The sequence below is a fragment of the Ursus arctos genome, unplaced genomic scaffold (assembly GCF_023065955.2).
Source record: "Ursus arctos isolate Adak ecotype North America unplaced genomic scaffold, UrsArc2.0 scaffold_26, whole genome shotgun sequence".
Lineage (NCBI taxonomy): Eukaryota > Metazoa > Chordata > Mammalia > Carnivora > Ursidae > Ursus > Ursus arctos.
This window is the reverse complement of record NW_026622941.1, coordinates 1,056,020-1,076,806: the sequence shown is the minus strand read 5'-3', so window position 1 is coordinate 1,076,806 and position 20,787 is coordinate 1,056,020. Positions and strand designations below refer to the sequence as shown.

The following is a 20,787-nucleotide window of genomic DNA, read 5'->3' as shown; positions in this document are numbered from 1 at the left end:
GTGGCTCAGTCATTAAGCGTCTGCCTTTCCTCCGCTGGGAGCCTGCTTCTTCCTCTCCTACTCCCCCTGCTTGTGTTCCCTCTCTCTCTGGCTGTCTCTCCCTGTCAAAAAAATAAATAAAATCTTAAAAAAAAAAAAAAAGAAAGAAAGATCTATAACTAGAAAAATCCTTGAGAGCAGGCTCCCTCTCTGATTTGTCTTCATCTCCCTCATAGGTCCTATCATGGTGACTGGCACTTGATGGGTGCTCAATTAATATGAGTAGACAAGTGAATGAATACCCATACTCCTGTCCCTCTAAACTTGCTCACATGTGCTTGTATGTGCACGTGTGTGCATAAGCCCGCTCATCTCTATGCATATACTTTGTGCTAGTTAGGGCTAGGATTGGCTCTAAGAAACAGAAACCCCCAAAGACTAGTGGCTTAAATAAGATCTAAATTTGTTTCTTTCACGTACACAAAGTTGGGAAAGAACAATAAGGCTTGGTATTGTGACTCCACCCACTTATTAGGTACCCGGGCTTCTATTTTGCTCCTCAGCTGTCTTCAAAGCTCTGCTTCATGATCCAAGATAACTGTGCAGACTCAGACATTATGTTCACATTCCAGGCATCAGGAAAAAAGACCAAAAAGGCTATGCCATCTCCCTACAGATACAATTCCCAGAAGTCTTAGACAGGCGTGCCTCTTTATATTGCACTTCACGGATACTGCATTTTTTACAAATGGAAGGTTTGTGGCAACCCTGCATTGAGCAAATCTCTTGGTGCTATTTACCCAACAGCATTTGCTAGCTTCATTATATCACATTTTGGTAATTCTTGGAATATTTCACAATTTCTCATTATTATTATTTTTGTTATGGTGATCTGTGATCGGTGATTAGACTTGCTCAAAGCTCAGATGATGGTGAGCATTTTTAGCAATGAAGTATTTTTTAATTAAGGTATATTGGTTTTTTAGACATAATGCTATGGAATATTTAGTAGACTACAGTATAGTATAAACATAACTTTAAGTGCACTAGACACCAAAAAATGTATTTGACTTGCTTTCCTGTGATCGTCCCTCGGTTTCCGTGGTCTGGAACTGAACTATGTCTCCCACTTGTGCCTGCCTGTACACCACACCTGCTTATGCCTCACTGGCCAAAACTTAATCACATGGCCGCGCCTAGTGGCAAAGAAGGTTGGAAAATGCAGCCTTGTGCCTGATTAAAAATAGGGGTTTCCTTTTCCACGTAAAAAGGGAATAAAGGAAATTGGCATTTTGTCTCACACTAGGAGGCAGACAAAAGAAAACAACCCAGAGAGTTCATGGGTCCCCAGAGTAAGGGCAGAGTGCTGCAGCTGGAAGAAAGTGAGTGGGGGCTGGGGAGCAGACGACAGGGAGGTGGGTGGCCCCGGGCAGTGGTCCGTGAAGGGACATGGACACGCGGACACACACATGAGCATGTGCGCGCGCACACACACACACCCACACACCTCTCCCGAGGCCTCACCCAGTCTTGTTGAGGGAGAATTTTGAGAAGAGGTTAGAGTTCATCTCTGTTGGGGAGTGATACTTATCCCCTTCTCCTCATGTTTTCCTGAAAATACAACTTTTTTTTCTTAGAGAAGGAGAGCAGGAGGGAGGAGCAAAGGGAGACTGGGAAAGAGAGAATCTGAAGGAGGCCCACACTCAGCAATGAAGCCCAAAGCGGGGCTGGATGTTACAACCCAGAGATCATGACCTGAGCTGAAATCAAGAGTCAGGTGCTTAACTGACTGAGCCACCCAGGAGCCCCTGAAAATGTAATTTCTATTAACAACACTACTAGCCTCTCTCCACCTGGGACACAGAACACTTGATTGACCTGATGGGTGGGCTTGTAAGAAAGAACTAGGCACTTGTGGCTCTGTCGTCTCTCCCCTTTGGGAGCCAGCCCAACAATGGGACCTGGCGTTCCAGTCTGCCCCTGTAGTGAGGAGGGCTGCCTTTTACACCCGTGCCAACGACCTCTGCATTTGTGTGATTCAAGTAGTAAGCCCATTTCGTTTCCCAAATAAGCCACGTTCCCCAACAAACTTTTCTTTTTCCAAATTTTAATTTAAATTCTAGTTAGTTAACATATAATATAATATTGGTTTCAAGAGTAGAATTTAGTGGTTCATCACTTACGTGTGACACCCACTGCTCATCACAAGTGCCCTCCTTAATACCCATCACCCATTACCACATCCCCCACCCACCTCCCTCTATCTCCTCAGTTCATTCTCTGTCGTCAAGAGTCTCTTACGGTGGGGCGCCCGGGCGGCTCAGATGGTTGAGCATCTACCTTCGGCTCAGGTCATGACCCCAGGGTCCTGGGATCTAGTCCCACGTTGGGCTCCCTGCTCAGCGGGGAGCCTGCTTCTCCCTCTCCCTCTGCTGCTCCCCCTGCTTGTGCTCTCTCTCTCTGAAAAATAAATAAAATCTTTAAAAAAAAGTCTCTTACGGTTTGCCTCCCCCTCTCCTCTTTTTTTTCCTGTTCCCACATGTTCATCTATTTTGTTTATTAAATTCTATATATGAGTGAAATCATATGGTATTTGTCTTTCTCTGACTTATTTCGCTTAACATAATACCACCAACTCCATCCACATCACTGTAAATGGCAAGATTTCACTCTTTCGATGGCTGAGTAATATTCCATTATATATATATATACACACACATATATATAATACAGACGGACACACACACACACACACATATATATATATACCCCACATCTTCTTTATCCATTCATCAATCGATGGACATTTGGGCTCTCTTCATAGCTTGGCTATTGTTGATAATGCTGCTATAAACATCAGGGTGCAGGTACCCTTTCGATTCTCTATTTTTGTATCCTTTGGGTAAATACCTAGTAGCGCAATTGCGGGGTTGTAGGATAGTTCTATTTTTAACTTTTTGAGGAAATTCCATACTGAGTGGCTGCCCCAGCTTGCATTCCCACCAACAGTGTAAAAGTGTTTCCCTTTCTCCGCATCCTTACCAGCACCTGTTGTTTCCTGTTACAACAAGCTTTTTAACAGTAATAAATCTGATATTTATTCCATCTGTCCCATGCCTATTTTTCAACAGAGTCAGATTTAAGCAGGAAAGTGAGGAGCATTTATAGACTTATCTTTAGAACCTCCGTCCCCACTGGCCTCAGACTAGCAACACCTACTTGCCTTCCCAAACCTTAGCAATTAGCAGAATAACTGGCCACCAGTGTGGTAGAGAGGCTCCAGTGGTCCCAGCCAGCTCCTGGCCGCTTCAGACCTCCAAGCCAAAGAATGATATTTTTTGCACCACAATTAGAGCTCTGAGTTGAGACCTGGACAACAGGGACACAGGAAGTCGAAACAGTTCACTGCATGCTGTAAATAACTGATTATCCCTCCTCTCCCAAAAGCAAGTTTTTTGAGTGGGAAGGAAGGTCAGTGCCAAAGACACTAGATGACAATGACAGAACCAAAGCAAAGGCCCAAAGAGGGACCTGAGAGCTTGAAGCTTCAGCATCTCACAGAGCTCCTGCTTGGGTTCACTCCTTCAGTTCCCTAGCCCACCAGTCTCCCCTGCTCGGAAAAAATCAGATGGTGGGTGTGGCCACGTCAGTCCTGGGCTAAGCATGACAGGACCTTCCGTACAGCTGAGCCTCTGGAAGAGGCGGCACTTTCAAAGACCTGTCTGAGCCTCCCTGTCACTGTGCTGCCTGGGGGTGGGAATCCTGGTGACGCAGTCTCGTTTGGATTATGTGACCCTAATTTGTAACCCAGGTAACATTTACAGAGAAACTTTAAACCTCCCAGGCTAAGGTACTGAGTCACTGAGCCCACCCCCTAGATATTTGCCTTCCTTACCCCTGGCCGTAGGGGTGGAAGGCCGACTCTCTGACATCTTGCCTCAGCCATAGAAACTAAAGAATGCAGGGAGCCACGTGGCCACACTGCTGAATTCTCCTCACAGCCCCGTGCTCCCGCTCAGACTCTCCCCAGAACTGCAGTGTGTTGGGCTTTGCCCTGTGCTCTTATTCCCTTCCTGGATCTGCCCTCTCCCCCACTCCCTCGCCACCTGCTCCTGTTAAGTGCAGGCCACGTGTGAGGCTTTAGCTGTCCTGAATACCGAGCTGGGTCATGCTCCAAGACCAGGCAGTGAGGAGAGGGCTCCTCAAAGACGCAGGAAATGAGCTGGCAACTCAGCCCGGCACACCTGGCCTGGTCCTCCCTGCCACACCTGTGCTCTGTCCAACATGTCTGTGAGAAATACAGGTGGATTTCTGAGTGCGGGGAAGAAGAAGGGCTGAATGAAAGAAAGGGGAAGCTGGAGAGGAAGAGAAGAGAGAAAAGAAAGAGGCAAGAGAAGACGTATAAGGAAATGCTGAAAACCCTACACAGAGACAAGTGAAGAAAAAGGAAGAAAACAAGAGAATGTAGGGGTTCCTAGCAGCCCCAGGGGTCCAGCCCTCCCTGCTCAAAGCCTGTGGTCCTTCCCCTGCCCTAACTGCCTGCTACCTGCCCTTCCTAGGTTTTTCTTTTTCTTTTTCTTTTTTTTTTTCTTTTTTTTTTTTTTTTGCTAGTCACATGAAGCCGTGAGAGTGGAGAAGGAACAAAGAAATCTGTAACTGGGTGTGATGAATTAATTATGAAACCACTGCACTCAGACCAGCCCTCTTGGGCATTTTCAGCTCCTCAGACCTTCCCCAGACTGAGTCCCCAGGCTGCAATGTACTTTTGGGTCAGGGCAGTGCCAGGATCCTCCAAATATGGCTCCTTGACCATTTCCTCTCTTGCAGAGCCCTCAGGGGAACACTTACCAGCTGCAGCCCAGCACTCACACTCTCCTGCCACTGGATCCCAGGGAGCTTCTGAGGGGAACCAGTGGGGTCCCAGTCTGCCAGCTCCATCCTGGCTGACTAGCACACAGGGGCAGGCCTCCACTCCTGCAAGCCCCAAGCCCTCACAAAAAGAGAAGAGACTACAGGGGGGATGGGGCAGGAAGAGTCTGACTGCCCTCCAGAACCCAGCCTCTTGAGTGAGCTAAGCAAATGGAGGAGCTGCCTCTCCCCAAGTCCTGACTCAGTGTGATCTCCATCTGGTTACTGCCCCTGCATCTCCAGCCCTACACAGGTCGTGGACTGTCTGGACTGGTTGCTCCTCATTGGTACGAGGTAGGAATGAAACAGTACAATGCGAAGAATCACATCTAAATCTTATCAAGACTCTAAGTCTTATCAAGACTCTCCGTCAATAGTGCATGTGACTCTTGATCTTGGGGTCATGAGTTCGAGCCCCACATTGTGTGTAGAGATTACTTAAAAAAAAAAAAAAGACTCTAATTCCAACTACCAATTTACAGGAAATATGCAGGCCAGGGGAACATGTTAAAGAATACTCCTGGGCTCACTTCCTTCCATGGACACAACTAGATAACATCCATATCAGCATAAATAACCCAGAAAACAACGTGAACACTGGCAGAATATATTCCCTACAGCAGAGAAGAAGGCACATCAAAAAGGGCAAGAAGGGTGGAGACATGGTCAGGAGGTAAGTGGACCCCAGGGACCATCTGCAATAGGGAAGGACACAACACGCACTGAAGGAAGAGGAGCAGATCCCCAAGCCAGGCATCCCAGGCACAGGGGACTTGCATGGGAAACATGGATTTTCATAACATTTGGCTTTGAAAACCAGAGAGGCCCAAACACTTGGGGGAGCTTAACACCTGAACACTAAAACGCAGTGGGTTTGGCTCTGGAAGAGGCAGGAGGGTAGAATACTTGCCCTTAAGAGATAGTACAAGCAACAGCCCCACTGCGATGCAGCATAGAAGCAGCAGTTTGAAAAATGCCTGGAGTTTATGGGAAGATATATTTACTCATCTCGGAGTGTGTGCTGAAGGGACAGGGATCATTGGGAGACCTCTGCAAGAACAAAAGAGCTGGCGGGCACCATTCCCCTGCCTCAGCCTGGACACAGGGACACCTGTGGCAACCAGTGCAGTGCCAACATTCTCTGTCTAACTTGCTAACCATGTGCCCCTGTGCTCTTCTGCAGATCCACCCCCTCCAAGCTAGCCTAGGCAGGAGTTTCCCTCAGTGGCTACAGGTCCCCTCCACTGGCGAGGACCTTGCTGACACCATGTGCCCTGTCCCTGCATTCTCCTGCAGACCTGTCCCTGCTAGTACACCCTTGGCAGGAGTCCATCCAAAGCTGCACCACAAGGATGGTAGTGTGCAAGCAGCCCCGACAGGGGTCAGCAGCTCCCCAAAATGACCACTACCCAAGGGAGAGGGAAAGAAAACCACACACACCTGTTTGCAACCCCAGCAGTGGGCTGGAGGCAGACATCTAGTCTGACTGCAGGCCATGTTCACCAAGGAAAGCTTCTCAGAGGATAACACAGGGAGAACACCTGCAGCTCTGGCAAATGCCTGATCTGACTCAACTCAAAGTCAAGGTGGCCCCAGACAGGCCCAGTAACAACACAGGGACCAAATCCTGCTCAGAACAGGCAAAGAGCCACTGCAGATGACGAGACTGAAGGCAAAAGTAGCCCAGCCACAACAGCAGGGTGCACACTACACACACGGGAGACACCCCGGAAATGCCAGGTTCTGAACAGGGGACATTGCACTACAGGGCACTCGAGGACCTCTTCACATGCCACTACTTCCAAGAGTGGGAGATGCAGTTGACTTTCCTAACACATACGAACAGACACAGAGAGTTAGATAAAATGAAAAAACAGAGGAATATGTCCCAAAGGAAAGATCAGGACAAAATCACAGCAAGAGAGCCAAATGAAACAGAGATAAGTAATATACCTGATAGAGGATTTAAAGTAATGGTCATAAAGATATTAACTAGACTTCTCAAAATATTCCAAAAAATAGAAGAAGGATAGCTTCCAAATTTATTCTATGATGCTAGCATTATCCTGATACCAAAATCAGACAGAGACACTATGAAAAAAGAAGAAAGAAAGAAAGAAAGAAAGAAAGAAAGAAAGAAAGAGAAAGAGAGAGAGAGAGAAGAGAAGGGAAGGGAAAAGAGAAGAGAAGAGAAGCAAAGAGAAGCAAAGCGAAGCAAAGTAAAGAGGAGGGGAGGGGAGGGGAAGACAAGACAATACAGAATGACAGGCCAATATCCCTGATGAATATAGATGAAAAACTCCTCAAAAAAATGTTGGCAAATTGAATCCAACAATACATTAAAAAAGTCATTCACCACAATTGAGTGGCATTTATTCTTGGGCTGCAAGGCTGGTTTGATGTTCGCAAATCCATCAATGTTATATATCACATCAATAAGAGAAAGGATAAAGAGACATATGACATTCTGAAGATGCAGAAAAAACATTTGACAAAGTACAACATCCATTTATGCTAAAAACCCTCAACAAAGTAGGTTTGGAGGGACGATACCTCAACATAATAAAGGCCATACATGAGAAACCCACAGTGAACATCATTCTCAATGTGAAAAAATGAGAGATTTCCCCCTAAGATCAGGAACAAGACAAGGATGTTCACTTATCGCTTTCATTCAATGTAGTACTGGAAGTCCTAGCCATAGCAATCAAACAAAAAGAAATAAAAGGCATCTAAATTGGTAAGAAAAAAGTAAAACTTTTGCTATATGCAGATGATATGATACTATATACAGGAAACACTAAAGACTCCACCAAGGGGCACCTGCGTGGCTCAGTCAGTTGAGTGTCTACCTTCGACTTGGGTCATGAGCCCCACATCAGGCTCCTTGCTCAGCAGAACCTGCTTCTCCCTCCTCTTCTCGCTTTCCCTTTGCCTGCCATCCTGCCTGCTTATGCTCTCTCTGTCAAATAAATAAATAAATAAATAAATAAATAAATAAATAAATAAAATCTTAAAAAAAAAAAAGACTCCACCAGAAAATTACTAGAACTGATAGATGAATAGTGTAAAGTCGCAGGATACAAAATCAACATACAGAAATCCATCGCATTCCTTTTTTTTTTTAAGGTTTATTTATTTATTTTAGAGAGAGAACATGTGGAGGGGGGCGGTAGGCAAGAGGGGGAGAGGGAGAGGGAGAAAGAATCTTAAGCAGATGCCAAGCTGAGCACAGAGCTTGACACAGGTCCTGGTCCCATGACCCCAAGATCAAGCCCTCAGCTGAAACCAAGGGTCAGTCACTCAACCGACAGCGCCACCAGGGTGCCACCCAGGCACCCCACCATTGCATTTCTATACACTAATAATGAAGCAGCAGAAAGAGAAATTAACAAACAATCCCACTTACAACTGCACCAAAAATAATGAAATACCTAGAAATAAACTTAACTTTTCTGAACGAGGTTTGGGAACTTAGATGAGCTCCAAGCATCAGGAGATGATTGAAGCAAGAGAAGGAAGAGCTTCAGGAGCTCACAGTCTAAAGGCATTGGCCCCTTGGCACTCCACCCTCTTTCCAGAGCAGACAGTGTTGCAAAAGTCCCTTATGTACAACAGAAAATTGTGTCTGATAGAAAAGAAAATCGTGGGCGCCTGGGTTGCACAGTCAGCTGAGCGTGGGACTCTTGGCTCTGGCTCAGGTCATGATCTCATGGTCCTAAGCTTAAGCCCCATGTCGGGCTCCCTGCTCAGCGAGAAGTCTGCTTCAGATTCTCTCTCCCTCTCCCTCTGCCCTTCCCCACTGCGCATGCTCACTCTCACTCTCTCTCTCTCTCTCAAATAGATAAATCTTTAAAAAAAAAAAAAAAAAAGGAGAGAAAGAAAACAGATCCCTTATATTTCCTCAAAAGTCTCATTGGCACATTTTTCTTTTTTCCTTTTGTATTTTCAATCTGCCTGGCCCAGGCCTGTGACCTATAAAGCAAGACCCTGCTTCCCATCAGCCAATGCGTGGGTGATGACTTGGCATCTTCTCTGGGCCCCGCCTGAGCTGCTATCATGGAAGAATCAGGGGAAAGACACAAGTCTATAAACTTGTGCCTGCAAGGCTCTTGTGACTTGGCCTCTTCTTCATTCATCGAATAAAGAAGGTACTTATTCTATTGCAACAGTTTATAATAGGGGTGCCTGGGTAGCGCAGTCGTTAAGCATCTGCCTTCGGCTCAGGGAGTGATCCCAGCATTCTGGGATCGAGCCCCACATCAGGCTCCTCTGCTGGGAGCCTGCTTCTTCCTCTCCCACTCCCCTGCTTGTGTTCCTTCTCTCACTGGCTGTCTCTTTGTCAAATAAATAAATAAAATCTTTAAAAAAAAAAAAACAGTGTTTATAATAAAAGGTATTTGAAAGCAATCCAGATGCCAACTTGTTGGGGCTGTTTATTGAACTATGGCATGTTCCCACAATAAAACACTGAGTTAGATAAAGGAATTACTCTCTATGACCCAAAATAGAAAGATCCCGAGGGCATATGGTTAAATAAAAAGAGCAAAGCCTAGAACAGTGTGAGTAATATGCCGCCTTTTGTAAATCAGAAAAGGAAAAACAGAATATTCATATTTGCATTTGTTTATTTTGCACAAAGAAACACAAGAAACTAATAAATACAGTGGGAAAAAATAGATGGGGTGGGAAAGAGGATAGGGTGAAGTTGGGATGGGCATAAGACTTTCCAATCTATCCTTTTCACATTTTTTTATTTTTAAAAATATGATTGCATACCTATTTGAAATTTTTATTTTAAGTATAATAAAACTTAGAGATTATTAGGGTACTACCCTCTCAGCCTACACAATGTGCTATAAATTTGTACCCACAGGATGGCCCAAAGTCGAGAGCAGACCTGTTTACTGGGAGGGGAGACGAGGCAGCAAAAGCAAAGCATACGAGGGAGGTAGTAGCAAGTGGTAAGGCAGAAGCAGGGGCTGGAATGAGTCCCTGAGGACTATCACACTGTGGGTAGGAAATGGACCAAAATAGTAACAGTAATGGAAGTATGGGTGAATTTTTAAAAAGTTTTATATAAGTTATCTTTACATCCCACTTGGGACTTGAACTCAGAACCCGGAAATCAAGTCACATGCTCCTCTGACTGAGCCAGCCAAGTGCTCCAATATGGGTGATTTTTGTTTCATCGGTACTTTTTGACGTTTACAAATTTGCTACCACAAGAATGTTTTACAACCAGGAAGTATTATTATTAAATGTTACTTATTACATTAAGTGTTACTCCCAGCGATGACAGGAGGAGACAGCAGAGGATAAGGGAACCAAAAGGTGCGCAGAGCTGCTGGAGGCTTTTCTGTAGTTCCGCGAATCGCCATCAGGGGTCAGCAGCACGCCGCAGTCCGCCCGCCGCGGGCCACAGGTGAGGAGGAGGCGGCTCCAGCCGGGGAAAGGCTCCTGCCATCCTCAGTCTCACACTAATCGCCATTTGCTTTCCACAGGCTTCTGTCTCGGGCCATTTCCCACTAAATGGCAGTCACGGGGGTCTCGGAGGGCCACAGCTGCCTGCAAGCTGGGGGCCGGTGGGGGAGGGCGGCGCTGGCGGAGACTCTTGGAACCTGCACTCTCCCTGCCTGGGGACTCTGGACAAAGAGAAGGCTCCAAAAATCCATTCCTCCTGGGTGGGGGACGGGAAACTGAGCCGGTTTCCGGGACTGGAACTCGGCCAAAGGAGAGCCAGGGGTCCCAGGAGGAAGATTGCCGCTCCCAGTAGGGCTAATGGTTCTGTCCTCATCAAGCAAGGGGACTGGTGGAGAGCTTGTCTGAGGGTGAATTAGGGGCTGCGGCTGCCCAGACTCCACCCTCTGAGCTGGAGAACTGACCAAGGCCCACCAGGAGTTTATGGAAACCTGTTACTGAGAGGTGCTTCAGACAAGAAGAGAAAACAGTCCAGTGTTGCAGTGTGAGCACCAACCTAAGACTCTGGAAACCTGCTGTTACTCACTATGTGACCTTGAGAGAGTTGTTTACCCTCTCTGGGCGGTAATTGAGCCCTCTGTAATACAGAGTTAGATAAGATGATCTTTAGGCCTCTCCCAGCTCCAATATTTTATGAATCTAAAAATTCCAGTCTTCCTACCCTTCCTTGCCCCAGAAGGGGCCTAGCTCCCGGAAGGTCTGGCTGGACCAGGACAGACCTCATCCCCCTTATGTATGGTATCTGGCCAGTCCCCAGGCAAAGCCCCTTTGGAAGATTGGATCAAGGCCACCCTGAAGGTAGAGGAGGAAAAGGCTTTTGGCTAAAAGCTGGGATAAAATGAAACTCAGCAGCTCTGCGTCGGCGGCACCATTATGTGTAAGATTGAGTGGTATGGACGTTGCTCTGGCGAAGCCAGCTGGAAGTGCTCCCTGTCCCCACCATGCTCCTGGACACCCCACAGCTCTGCCAGCCCCCACACCTTCTATTTACACCCTTCCTGGACAGAGAAGAAAGGACCAAAAAGGTGAAGTTATTTTTAGGGTAACTGCTATATAATGAACATAGTACATATGTGAAAATAATATTTATAATCCAGTATGCTAACTTAATAGGTGGTCTATGGATATATATATCTATATCTATCTCCAGTCCTCTAGTGATCAATTCTTGTGAGAGGCAAGGATCGCATCAGTCACTCAAAATCCTGATTATGGGAAAAGGGACATTCTGACATTCTGGGTGGCTGAAGCAGGTTACAGAATCCTATTCTGGTGAGCTTTAAAAGTCAAGCAGGCACAACTTCCTGATTATTTGGGCAGCTCTTCCAGAAGTGGCGATGGTTTAGATAGCTTTCAGGATCCCTTCCAGGTTGAGACCCTATATTGTTTATCTCAGTTTTGCTAGTCTTTTCAGCCAACATACCTTCCCCTTGTTTTCCCCATTCCAAATGAAGAGCTAACTAGAGAAAGACCCAGATCCTGATTTTGTGGGACCCTGAGGCTTAAACATATTTGGAGGGCCCTCTTAAAGAAAAAGAATTTTAAATCACTAATACACAAGTTCTCTTAGAAGAGGTCCATGCACATACAAGCCCTGAAAGGGGAGCTTCAGTAACACCACAGTGAATCGGTTCCCATTTGGAGATGTCTTCAAACTCTAAAAAGTCCACCTGTTTCCCTCCTTCTTCCAAATCTTTTTCTCTTCCTTTCCCTTCCCTTTTGTTTATTGGTTCCCCTCCCTTCCCATGAGGCATCTGGGACCAGAGGGACCTGCAGGGCCAGCTGAGGAGGTGGTAGTGGGGGGTGAAGAGGGACCGCATACACGGGGAATCAGTAACTATGAAGATACATTGAGGATAGTGGGAGCCAGGTTTCTCACTGATGGGGAACAGAGTTAGACATGGGAAGGGCTGAGGCTGAAATAAACCCATGGTATTGAATGGAATTGGAGATATAGGTGCAAACTCGTGGTTGTTTGCTTTTTCTAAGTAAGCTCTGGCCCAACGTGGAGCTTGAATTCACGACCTCAAGATCAAGAGTCACAGGCTCCACCAATGGAATCAACCAGGCACCCTGCAAACTCATGGCTTTTTAATATACATAGATAAACTTGGAAATAGATGTAAATGTATACATGTAAGTATACATGTGTTTTAATACATACAATTAACAAACAAAAATTCAACTGAGTACACACGAAGATCTAATTGGGTTTACTAAGTGATTCACAGAATCAGGCAGCAACCCATCTAGCAAGTAGAAGGGAACTCTGAGGAGCCATATAAAATGGAAGATTTTATACGAAAGACAGTGGGGCAAGAAGTCATTAACAAAAGAGAAGATCGTTCCAGGCAAGGTCATCTCCCCTTAGGGTGAAGGGCATGGGCTCTTATTAGGTGGATTACCTCATCTTTGGGGGATGGAGATGGCCCATGTGGTAGATTATCTCATTGGTACTGATCAGAAAATTCCTGACTGACCAGTTAAGACTTACATTTCTGGGGGCGCCTGGGTGACACAGCGGTTAAGTGTCTGACTTCGGCTCAGGGCGTGATCCCGGCGTTATGGGATCGAGCCCCACATCAGGCTCCTCTGCTGTGAGCCTGCTTCTTCCTCTCCCACTCCCCCTGCTTGTGTTCCCTCTCTCGCTGGCTGTCTCTGTGTCTGTCGAATAAATAAATAAAATCTTTAAAAAAAAAAAAAAAGACTTACATTTCTGAGGGAAGTTGAAACTGCACTTAGGTTAGGTATTAAGGCCCGATTGGTAACTTGGCCTAAGTGACACCATTTTGGGAGCACGGTTTTCTTTTCTTTTCTTTTTTTTAAAGATTTTATTTATTTGTCAGAGAGAGAGAGAGCACAAGCAGGGGGAGCTGCAGGCAGAGAGAGAAGCAGGCTCCCCGCTGAGCAAGAAGCTCCATGAAGGACTCCATCCCAGGACCCTGGGATCACGACCCTAGCTGAAGGCAGATGCTTAACTGACTGAACCACCCAGGCTTCCACAAGTGTGATTTTCTTTTTAACAATATAGATTATAGTTACATATGCGCATATATGAATTCTATTTATGTACATACACACACAGCAGTAACAAGGAGCACATCTAATGCTCAGGTCAGTTTCTAAATATTCTCTACCAAAAGGAACAAAGTTCTTTGGAGAAGAGCTCGTGTCCAGAATGAGACAAGGAAAGTACAAAATGAACCTAGAATATTTAATTGTGTCAAAAAGTAAGGAATTTCTCAAAATATTGTAGGAATTTATCAGAGTCACAGCAGACAGCTTAACAGAGTTCCCATGGCCAAGTCTTTAACAGTGTGAGCATCTTAAAAGAAATAATGATAGTGTTAGAGTGTAGCCCATTGAATAGAATCAGAATCTGTGAACCCTAATGATAGATAGATGATAGATAGATAGATAGATAGATAGATAGATGATAGATAACTAAATAAAAAGAGAAAGCTCTTTCTTACAATAGAATGGCAACCAATAAATATGGAAGTAATCAATATTCGGTGATTATATTTTCTAAAATTTTTTTTACAAACTTTTTTTTAAAGATTTTATTGATTTATTTGACAGAGAGATACAGCGAGAGAGGGAACACAAGCAGGTGGAGTAGAAGAGGGAGAAGCAGGCTTCCCGCTGAGCAGGGAGCCCAATGCAGGGCTTGATCCCAGGACCCTGGGATCATGACCTGAGCCGAAGGCAGACACTTAACAACTGAGCCACCCAGGCACCCCTAAAATATTTTCTTTTTTTAAAGATTTTTTATTTTTTATTTATGTGACAGAGAGACAGCCAGCGAGAGAGGGAACACAAGCAGGGGGAGCGGGAGAGGAAGAAGCAGGCTCCCAGTGGAGAAGCCTGATGTGGGGCTCGATCCTGAAACGCCGGGATCACACCCTGAGCCGAAGGCAGACGCCTAACGACTGCGCCACCCAGGCGCCCCCTAAAATATTTTCTGATGGGATCTCTAATCCTACATATTCTTAAATTGTGACTTTGATAGTCTTCCATCAAAAAGTCCCTGCCTCTTGAAACTAGGAGGGCTTAGGTCGAAGAGATATGACCAGCCGAGGTTGGCGGAAGTGATACCATGTGACTTTCAAGGTCATATTAGAAAAGACAAGAGCATTTCTGCTTTATTACCTGAACACTTACTCTTGAAGTCTTTGGCCACCATACTGCGGGGAAGCCCACATTGGCCCGTGTGGAGACTCCGTGGCTGAGCCCTGGGATTGTAGAGAGATAAGGAGACGGCTGCCAAGCCCCCAGCTGCTCCAGCTCCACCACCACTTTGACCGCAAATGCATGAGAGACTCCAGACTAGAACTGCCTAGTTGGTCCCTTTCCAAATCCCTGACCCACAAAACCTATAGGACATAATAAATTTATATTATATCTTTTCTTTTTTTTTTTTTTTTTAAAGATTTTATTTATTTATTTATTCAACGGAGATAGAGACAGCCAGCGAGAGAGGGAACACAAGCAGGGGGAGTGGGAGAGGAAGAAGCAGGCTCCCAGCAGAGGAGCCCGATGTGGGACTCGATCCCGTAACGCCGGGATCACGCCCTGAGCCGAAGGCAGACGCTTAACCGCTGTGCCACCCAGGCGCCCCAATAAATTTATATTATATCTTAAGCCATTAAGTTTCGGGATAATTTGTTACACAGCAACAAGAAACTAGAGGGGTGCCTGGGTGGCTCAGTCGGTTAAGCATCTGCCTTCGGCTCAAGTCATGATCCCAGCATCCTGGGATCAAGTCCCGCATTAGGCTCCCTGCTCAGGGGGGAGTCTGTTTCTCCCTCTGCCTGCCGCTCCCCCTGCTTGTGCTCTCTCTCTCTGACAAATAGATAAAATCTTTAAAAAAAAATAAATTTCTTAAAAAAAAATTAGTAACTAGAACAGTAATGACTGTAATAATAGATTCAAGCAATAATCTTCAATGGCTACAGAAACTAATGGGTTAAAGGTTTGATGAGAATAAGAATTTTACATAGAGTTTTACAGAAGTGTTTCCCCATTAAATATTTATTAATCACAAAGCGGAAAATTTTGCAGTTCCAAATCCTGGCAGACATTTCCTTAACAAAGTGACTGAAGTGAACATCATCATAATGGGACAGATTGACACTGTAGTCACTGGTATGCTGATAAATGATTAACAACGGGCTGGGGGTGGGGGGCTACTGATTTGTAATATCTGCTGATTTCTGTAGCATAAAAACTCCCACAACGACCCAGCTGCCTGGCTGGCTCAGTTGGTAGGGTATGTTACTCTTATCTCAGGGTCGTGACACTTAGCTCCACATCGGGCCTAGAGCTTACATTAAAAAAAACCAAAAAACTTATAAAACAACTCCCACAAAGACCAATTTCAGACCACCGTTGGTTTCACAACAGGCTGAAATTTTAGTGACTGTTTGTTGATGACCTCCAGCAGGCCCTGATCCATGTACCCCCTGGATGTGATGTACTGAGAAGGACAAAGCATCACTTCTGAGGCCTTCCACCTGAAAATGTCTAAACGGGAATCTCTTCACAAGGAAACATTACACAGACCTGAAATGAGACATTACCAAATATAACTGGTTTGTACTCTTCAAAAATGTCAAGGTCACAAAAGACAAGGAAAGACTGAGGAACTCTTCCAGAGTGAAAGAGACAAGACAGAGTATAGCTAAATGTAATATGTGATCCTGGGTTGGGTTCTGATCCAGAAAAGAAATATGCCTGGAAGGGTCAGGGCCAGATGGTAGGATCTTATCAACGTTAACTTCCTGCTTTGGGTGGTTATACTGTGGTAACACAGAAGAATGACAGGGTCTTTAGTAAATGGGCACTGCAGTATTGACGAGTAATAGGTCCTAATGGCATCTTAAGTCTCAATTGGTTAGAAAAAATAGGATCTATTATGCAGACATTGAAAGAGATACAGATATATATACAGAGAGAATGGTGTAATAAATGTAGTAAGATGTCAGTGATGGGGGAAACTAGACAAGGGGCATGTCAGAGTTCTTTGTACTACTGCAACTTTTCTGAAGGTTTCACATTATTTCGAGAGAAGAAAGAAAAATATTCCATGGTTTTCCCTAAGGCTGGATCCCAAATTCTCACCTGCTGGAAAACAGGACGATTCACATCTCCAACAACATTCCCTCAGTTTGAAGTTTTTTTTTTTTAAGATTTTATTTATTTATTTGAGAGGCAGAGATAGTGATAGAGATAGTGAGAGAGAGAACGAGCAGGGAGGAGAGGGAGAAGCAGGCTCTCCGCTGAGCAAGGAGCCCAATGAGGGTCTCGATCCCAGGACTCCAGCATCATGAACCCCAACTGAAGGCAGCTGCTTAACCAACTGAGCCACCCAGGCGCCCCCCTCAGTTTGAATTTTGAGAATTCCCCCTGCCCTTCCCTGGGAGATGTGCCAGCTGATGAAAAGCTCTGGGACCCAGGAGGAGGGGGCTGGACCAGGGCATTCATCATGGACCAGATAATGGGGACTTGTACAATAAGCCTGGCAAGTCAAGGACTCTTGGTGTCCCTGGTCATTAGGTTTTTCCAGACTAGAAAATTCACCTGATGAAGAAGGAAAAAGCATTTAACTTTCTCCAAAAAATAAATAGACTACATAATTCAAATTACAAAAATATGTTTTAGCAGAAGGCTTTGCTTCAGATTTCCTTTAAATAAATAGCAAGCCCCCAGGTGCAGCATGATTTCATTTACAAAAATTCAATTAACACACAAGTTTTCCCAAAAACATATGTCAGGGTACCTTCTGGTAAGTGCCACAGGAGGAATAAGTGAAATCAGATTTAACGACTCTGCTCCTGGTAGGAATATTACTTAGTTCCAAGGGGTCTGAAACCTGTTTCCCAGCTCTTCATAATTTAATGTCTGGTTCTGTTGGTGTTTCTAGTTCTCTGCTAGGACTCAGCCTACTGAAAAGGCATGAAGACAAGACTAATAGCTGGTTTAATTTGCCAAATCAGAGATCACACCAAGTCCAGGCCAGAGACCTTACACTCCTGGGAGACCCCTGTAGTCATGACAACTTGCTACAGAAGTCCATTCTGCTAAGTTCCATTTTCACCATTTATTAAATATAAGTCAGCTGAGTTGGGACCTATGTACTAGCTGCTGGGACTGCTAAGGCAATAAATCAAAGACTGTCAGAATTAGACAGGATCTTAAAGGTCATCTTGTTCCATCTGGGTACCAGACTGTGGTTGAGGACCCCTAATCAGCAAGACTTTTTCCAGTGTCATGAACCAAACAGTGATAAACTACTAATGGAGAGAGGGTTGGCTGCTGCGTTTGAGCCTAGATGCAGGTGATGGGTGACGGAGGAGAAGACATTTGAATCCACCTGGGACTTCTAAGGAATTCTTTGATCCTCCTTCACTTCCTTTAGTCAAGTGAAGACAGGGCTGGTTTCTTTCCTTCCTTTTCCAGAAGACCACGCTAGGAGCCAGAATTCGATCACATGAGGTCTTTTCTTTGGGAGACTCTGCTCTGTTCCCTCCTGCTTTAGCAAACAGCTCAATACATACAGGTTATATCCACTCATTCAACATATCTTTTATTGAGTACTGACTAGGTTTGGGGCATGGAAATAGGCTCTGTGTTCACAGTGTACGTGAAACAATCATTAGTACCTGCCCACGTGGAGCTTACGGTCTGGTGGGAGGGAGACTATAAACACAGAAATAAATACATAATAACAAACTATGATTAAGAGTCATGAAGGAAAAAAAGCAAGGCGTCATGAGAGATATTAACAGGTTAGGGGTCTAGGAAACTTTTCTGAGACAGTGACATTAGAGGTGAAACCTGAAGGGTGAATAGCAGTCAGTTATACAAAAGTAAAAAGAAAGAATATCCCAGGCAGAGAGAATGAGAAAAGACTCTGATGCAGCATAGAGTTTGGGATATTTGAGAAACAAAGGGCCAGTGTGGCCAGAACCTGGTACGCTAGGGGAGCCTGGCGTAGGATGATGCTGGAAGGGATCCAGGTTCAATAGGATGCTATATGCCCTGTTGAAACATTTGGGTTTTTCTAAGTGCACTGAGTTGTAAGCAATGGAGTACCCTGATTTAATTTAATTTGTTAAAAGTCATTGCTCTGTGAAAAATGAAATGAAGAAGGCAAAGAGAAGAAAGGAGAGATCAGTTAAAAGGCTATTGTAACTCAGACAAGAAGTGATGATGGCTTGAACTCAGCCAATAGCAATACAGATAGAGAGGCATAGAGGATTCAAGATACATTTTGATGTAGGGAGCAGGGGAGAGAACAGTATCAAGAATTTCACTGAAAAATTCTACTTAGAGCAACTGGATGGAATGGATGGAGGTGCCATTTACCAAGATGGGAAAGACCAGGAAAAGGTTGAAAGGGAAGAGATTGAGAGTTCAGAATTGTACATAGTAGTTTCTGAGATTTCTGTGAACCTTCCAAGTGAATGCATAAATTGGGAATCATCAGCAAATAAATGGTATTTAAAAGAAAAGGAGTGGATAAGACTACCTAGGAAAAGACTATAGAGTGGGAGAGAAAAGAAGAGGAGAAAAGCAGACATGAACAGAGAAGCAAAACTAAGCCCTGAGGAAATGCAACCCAGAAATCTGATAGAGAAGATCATCTGGAAAAGGGACCCCAGAAGCAAAGGCTAGAGAGAAAAGAGGAAACCAAGACAGGTGATGTCATTGAGGTTGAGAGAAAAGAATGTTTCAAAAAGATGAATTTGGTAGACGGTTTAAGTGTTTCTGAGAGGTCAAGAAATGTGGAGGCCATTGATGACCTTTATGAGGTCAGTTTTGATAAAGCAATGGAGGTAGAAACTATACTGGAGTGGGTTCAAGAATGATTGACAGAGGTGAAAACAGCTTGCAGAGAGAAGCAGAGGAATAGGGTAATAAATGGCTATCTTCTCAATTTGGCCTCCTGGCCAGGTCAACTACAAATTTATTCCATCTCTCCTCCCAGGTTTTCATGGCAGCCTTTTTATCAATATCCAACAAAGTGCTGAACCTGCAGGAGAAAAAGCACCCAGGTCAGCCCCAGGAGAAAGGGTTGGGCAAAAGGTGAGGGGATCTCAGATGCTTGCAGAGCACATTTCTCCCCAGTCCAAGAGCAGCAATGAAACAGAGGCAATGTGCGGAAAACACACAGAAACCTTCCTGGTTTCTGCCCCAAAATTCCAAGAGAGATAAACACAAGTTGTGGGATGGAAGAGGGGGTTGGGGATCTGGGAATTACACAGGATACTCACTTGATAGAGTTCATGGCTAGCTGTTTGAGTGTCCTCAGATCGGCTGCCATTCCCCCAATGCCCATGAAGGCCTCATAGAAATCATAGGATAAGCCTTTGGCACCAAAGACAGCTGGGTCATCAGAGCTGATCACCATGGGGTACCCAGTGGCCATCAGAACAGCAGCAGGGTGGTTTCTCAAGTCAGACACCAGTTTCAGAACCTGCCAATAAGAGGCAAAGGAAAAAGACAAAATTTGACCCATATAAAGAGTTGTCACAAAAGAGTCAAGACCATGAGCATAACTAGCTCCTTTCTTATCCTCATCACCACTGAACATTGGGATGACTTCTGGGCACAACACAGGAATAGAGCCAGTCCTCATGCTCTTCCTAATTTTCTCCAAGTTTCTTCACCACCACAAATATTTTGTCTCTCTCTTGGTCCGGCTCAGAGCAGCTCTCCGGAACACAGCAAGACAGGCAGGTGCACAAAGAACCCCAAGCAGTATCCTATGGCCCTTCCCACTCCACTGGCCTTCCTCACTGTCCCTTTAGCTTTGTCTATAGCTTCACCCAAAATTCCACCCCACTGGGGACCCTCACTGATGCCTCATTGTTATGAATGGGTTAGGCAAAGGGCCATTCCTAAATAACTTACTAATGGGAGTGAGACAGTGTAGGAATATAGAAAACCAGTGCGCTAAGGAGCAAGACATTATACAGGAAAATGTTTGGAAATCAGAACAGAGGTTGAAATTGGAGGGTTGGTTGCATGGATCACACGTACCTGGTTGGAGATGGGACAGACTTCTATGGGGATGTTCTTCTTCCAGGAGTCGGCCCAGACTGCTGGGTGTTTGGTCAAAGCAAATCCATGGCCAATCCTGGTAGAGTTCAGTAGTAGAGCATCCAGAAGGTTCCTGTCTATGGAAGTGCCCTGCCAGTCTGCAGGAAAAGGGATAGTCTTCAATCAGATGGATCTGGTCTATAGATCATCCTCAGATAAAGGCTCCAGATCCCCAAGAACAAAAAAGAACATTCACACACACACACACACACACACACACACACACACACAATCGTCCTTATAACAATGCTAAGGGAAGGTAATGGCAAGCCTTTATTTTATGTATGTGTATGTAACAGATGAGGAAGTTGA

At 45.0% G+C, this 20,787-nt stretch overlaps 1 protein-coding gene across 5 annotated transcripts in view; it reads right to left on the bottom strand.

Moving 5' to 3' along the window:
* Positions 1-2,069: 2,069 nt before the first annotated feature.
* The window catches only part of ADA2 (adenosine deaminase 2), a 39,676-nt gene continuing 20,958 nt past the window's right edge, over positions 2,070-20,787 (bottom strand). For 3 of the 5 annotated variants that reach the window (XM_026502758.4, XM_026502757.4, XM_026502759.4), the window contains 3 exons: positions 20,416-20,573; positions 19,647-19,849; positions 17,936-19,405 (listed from right to left, as the gene is read on the bottom strand). In XM_026502758.4, the coding sequence (XP_026358543.2) occupies positions 19,306-19,405; positions 19,647-19,849; positions 20,416-20,573 (461 nt within the window). In that variant the 3' untranslated portion in view covers positions 17,936-19,305. Of the gene's footprint in view, positions 2,440-15,384; positions 15,934-17,935; positions 19,406-19,646; positions 19,850-20,415; positions 20,574-20,787 lie in introns of those variants that run through there. The other 2 variants (XM_057318999.1, XM_048216765.2) reach the window with 2 other exon arrangements.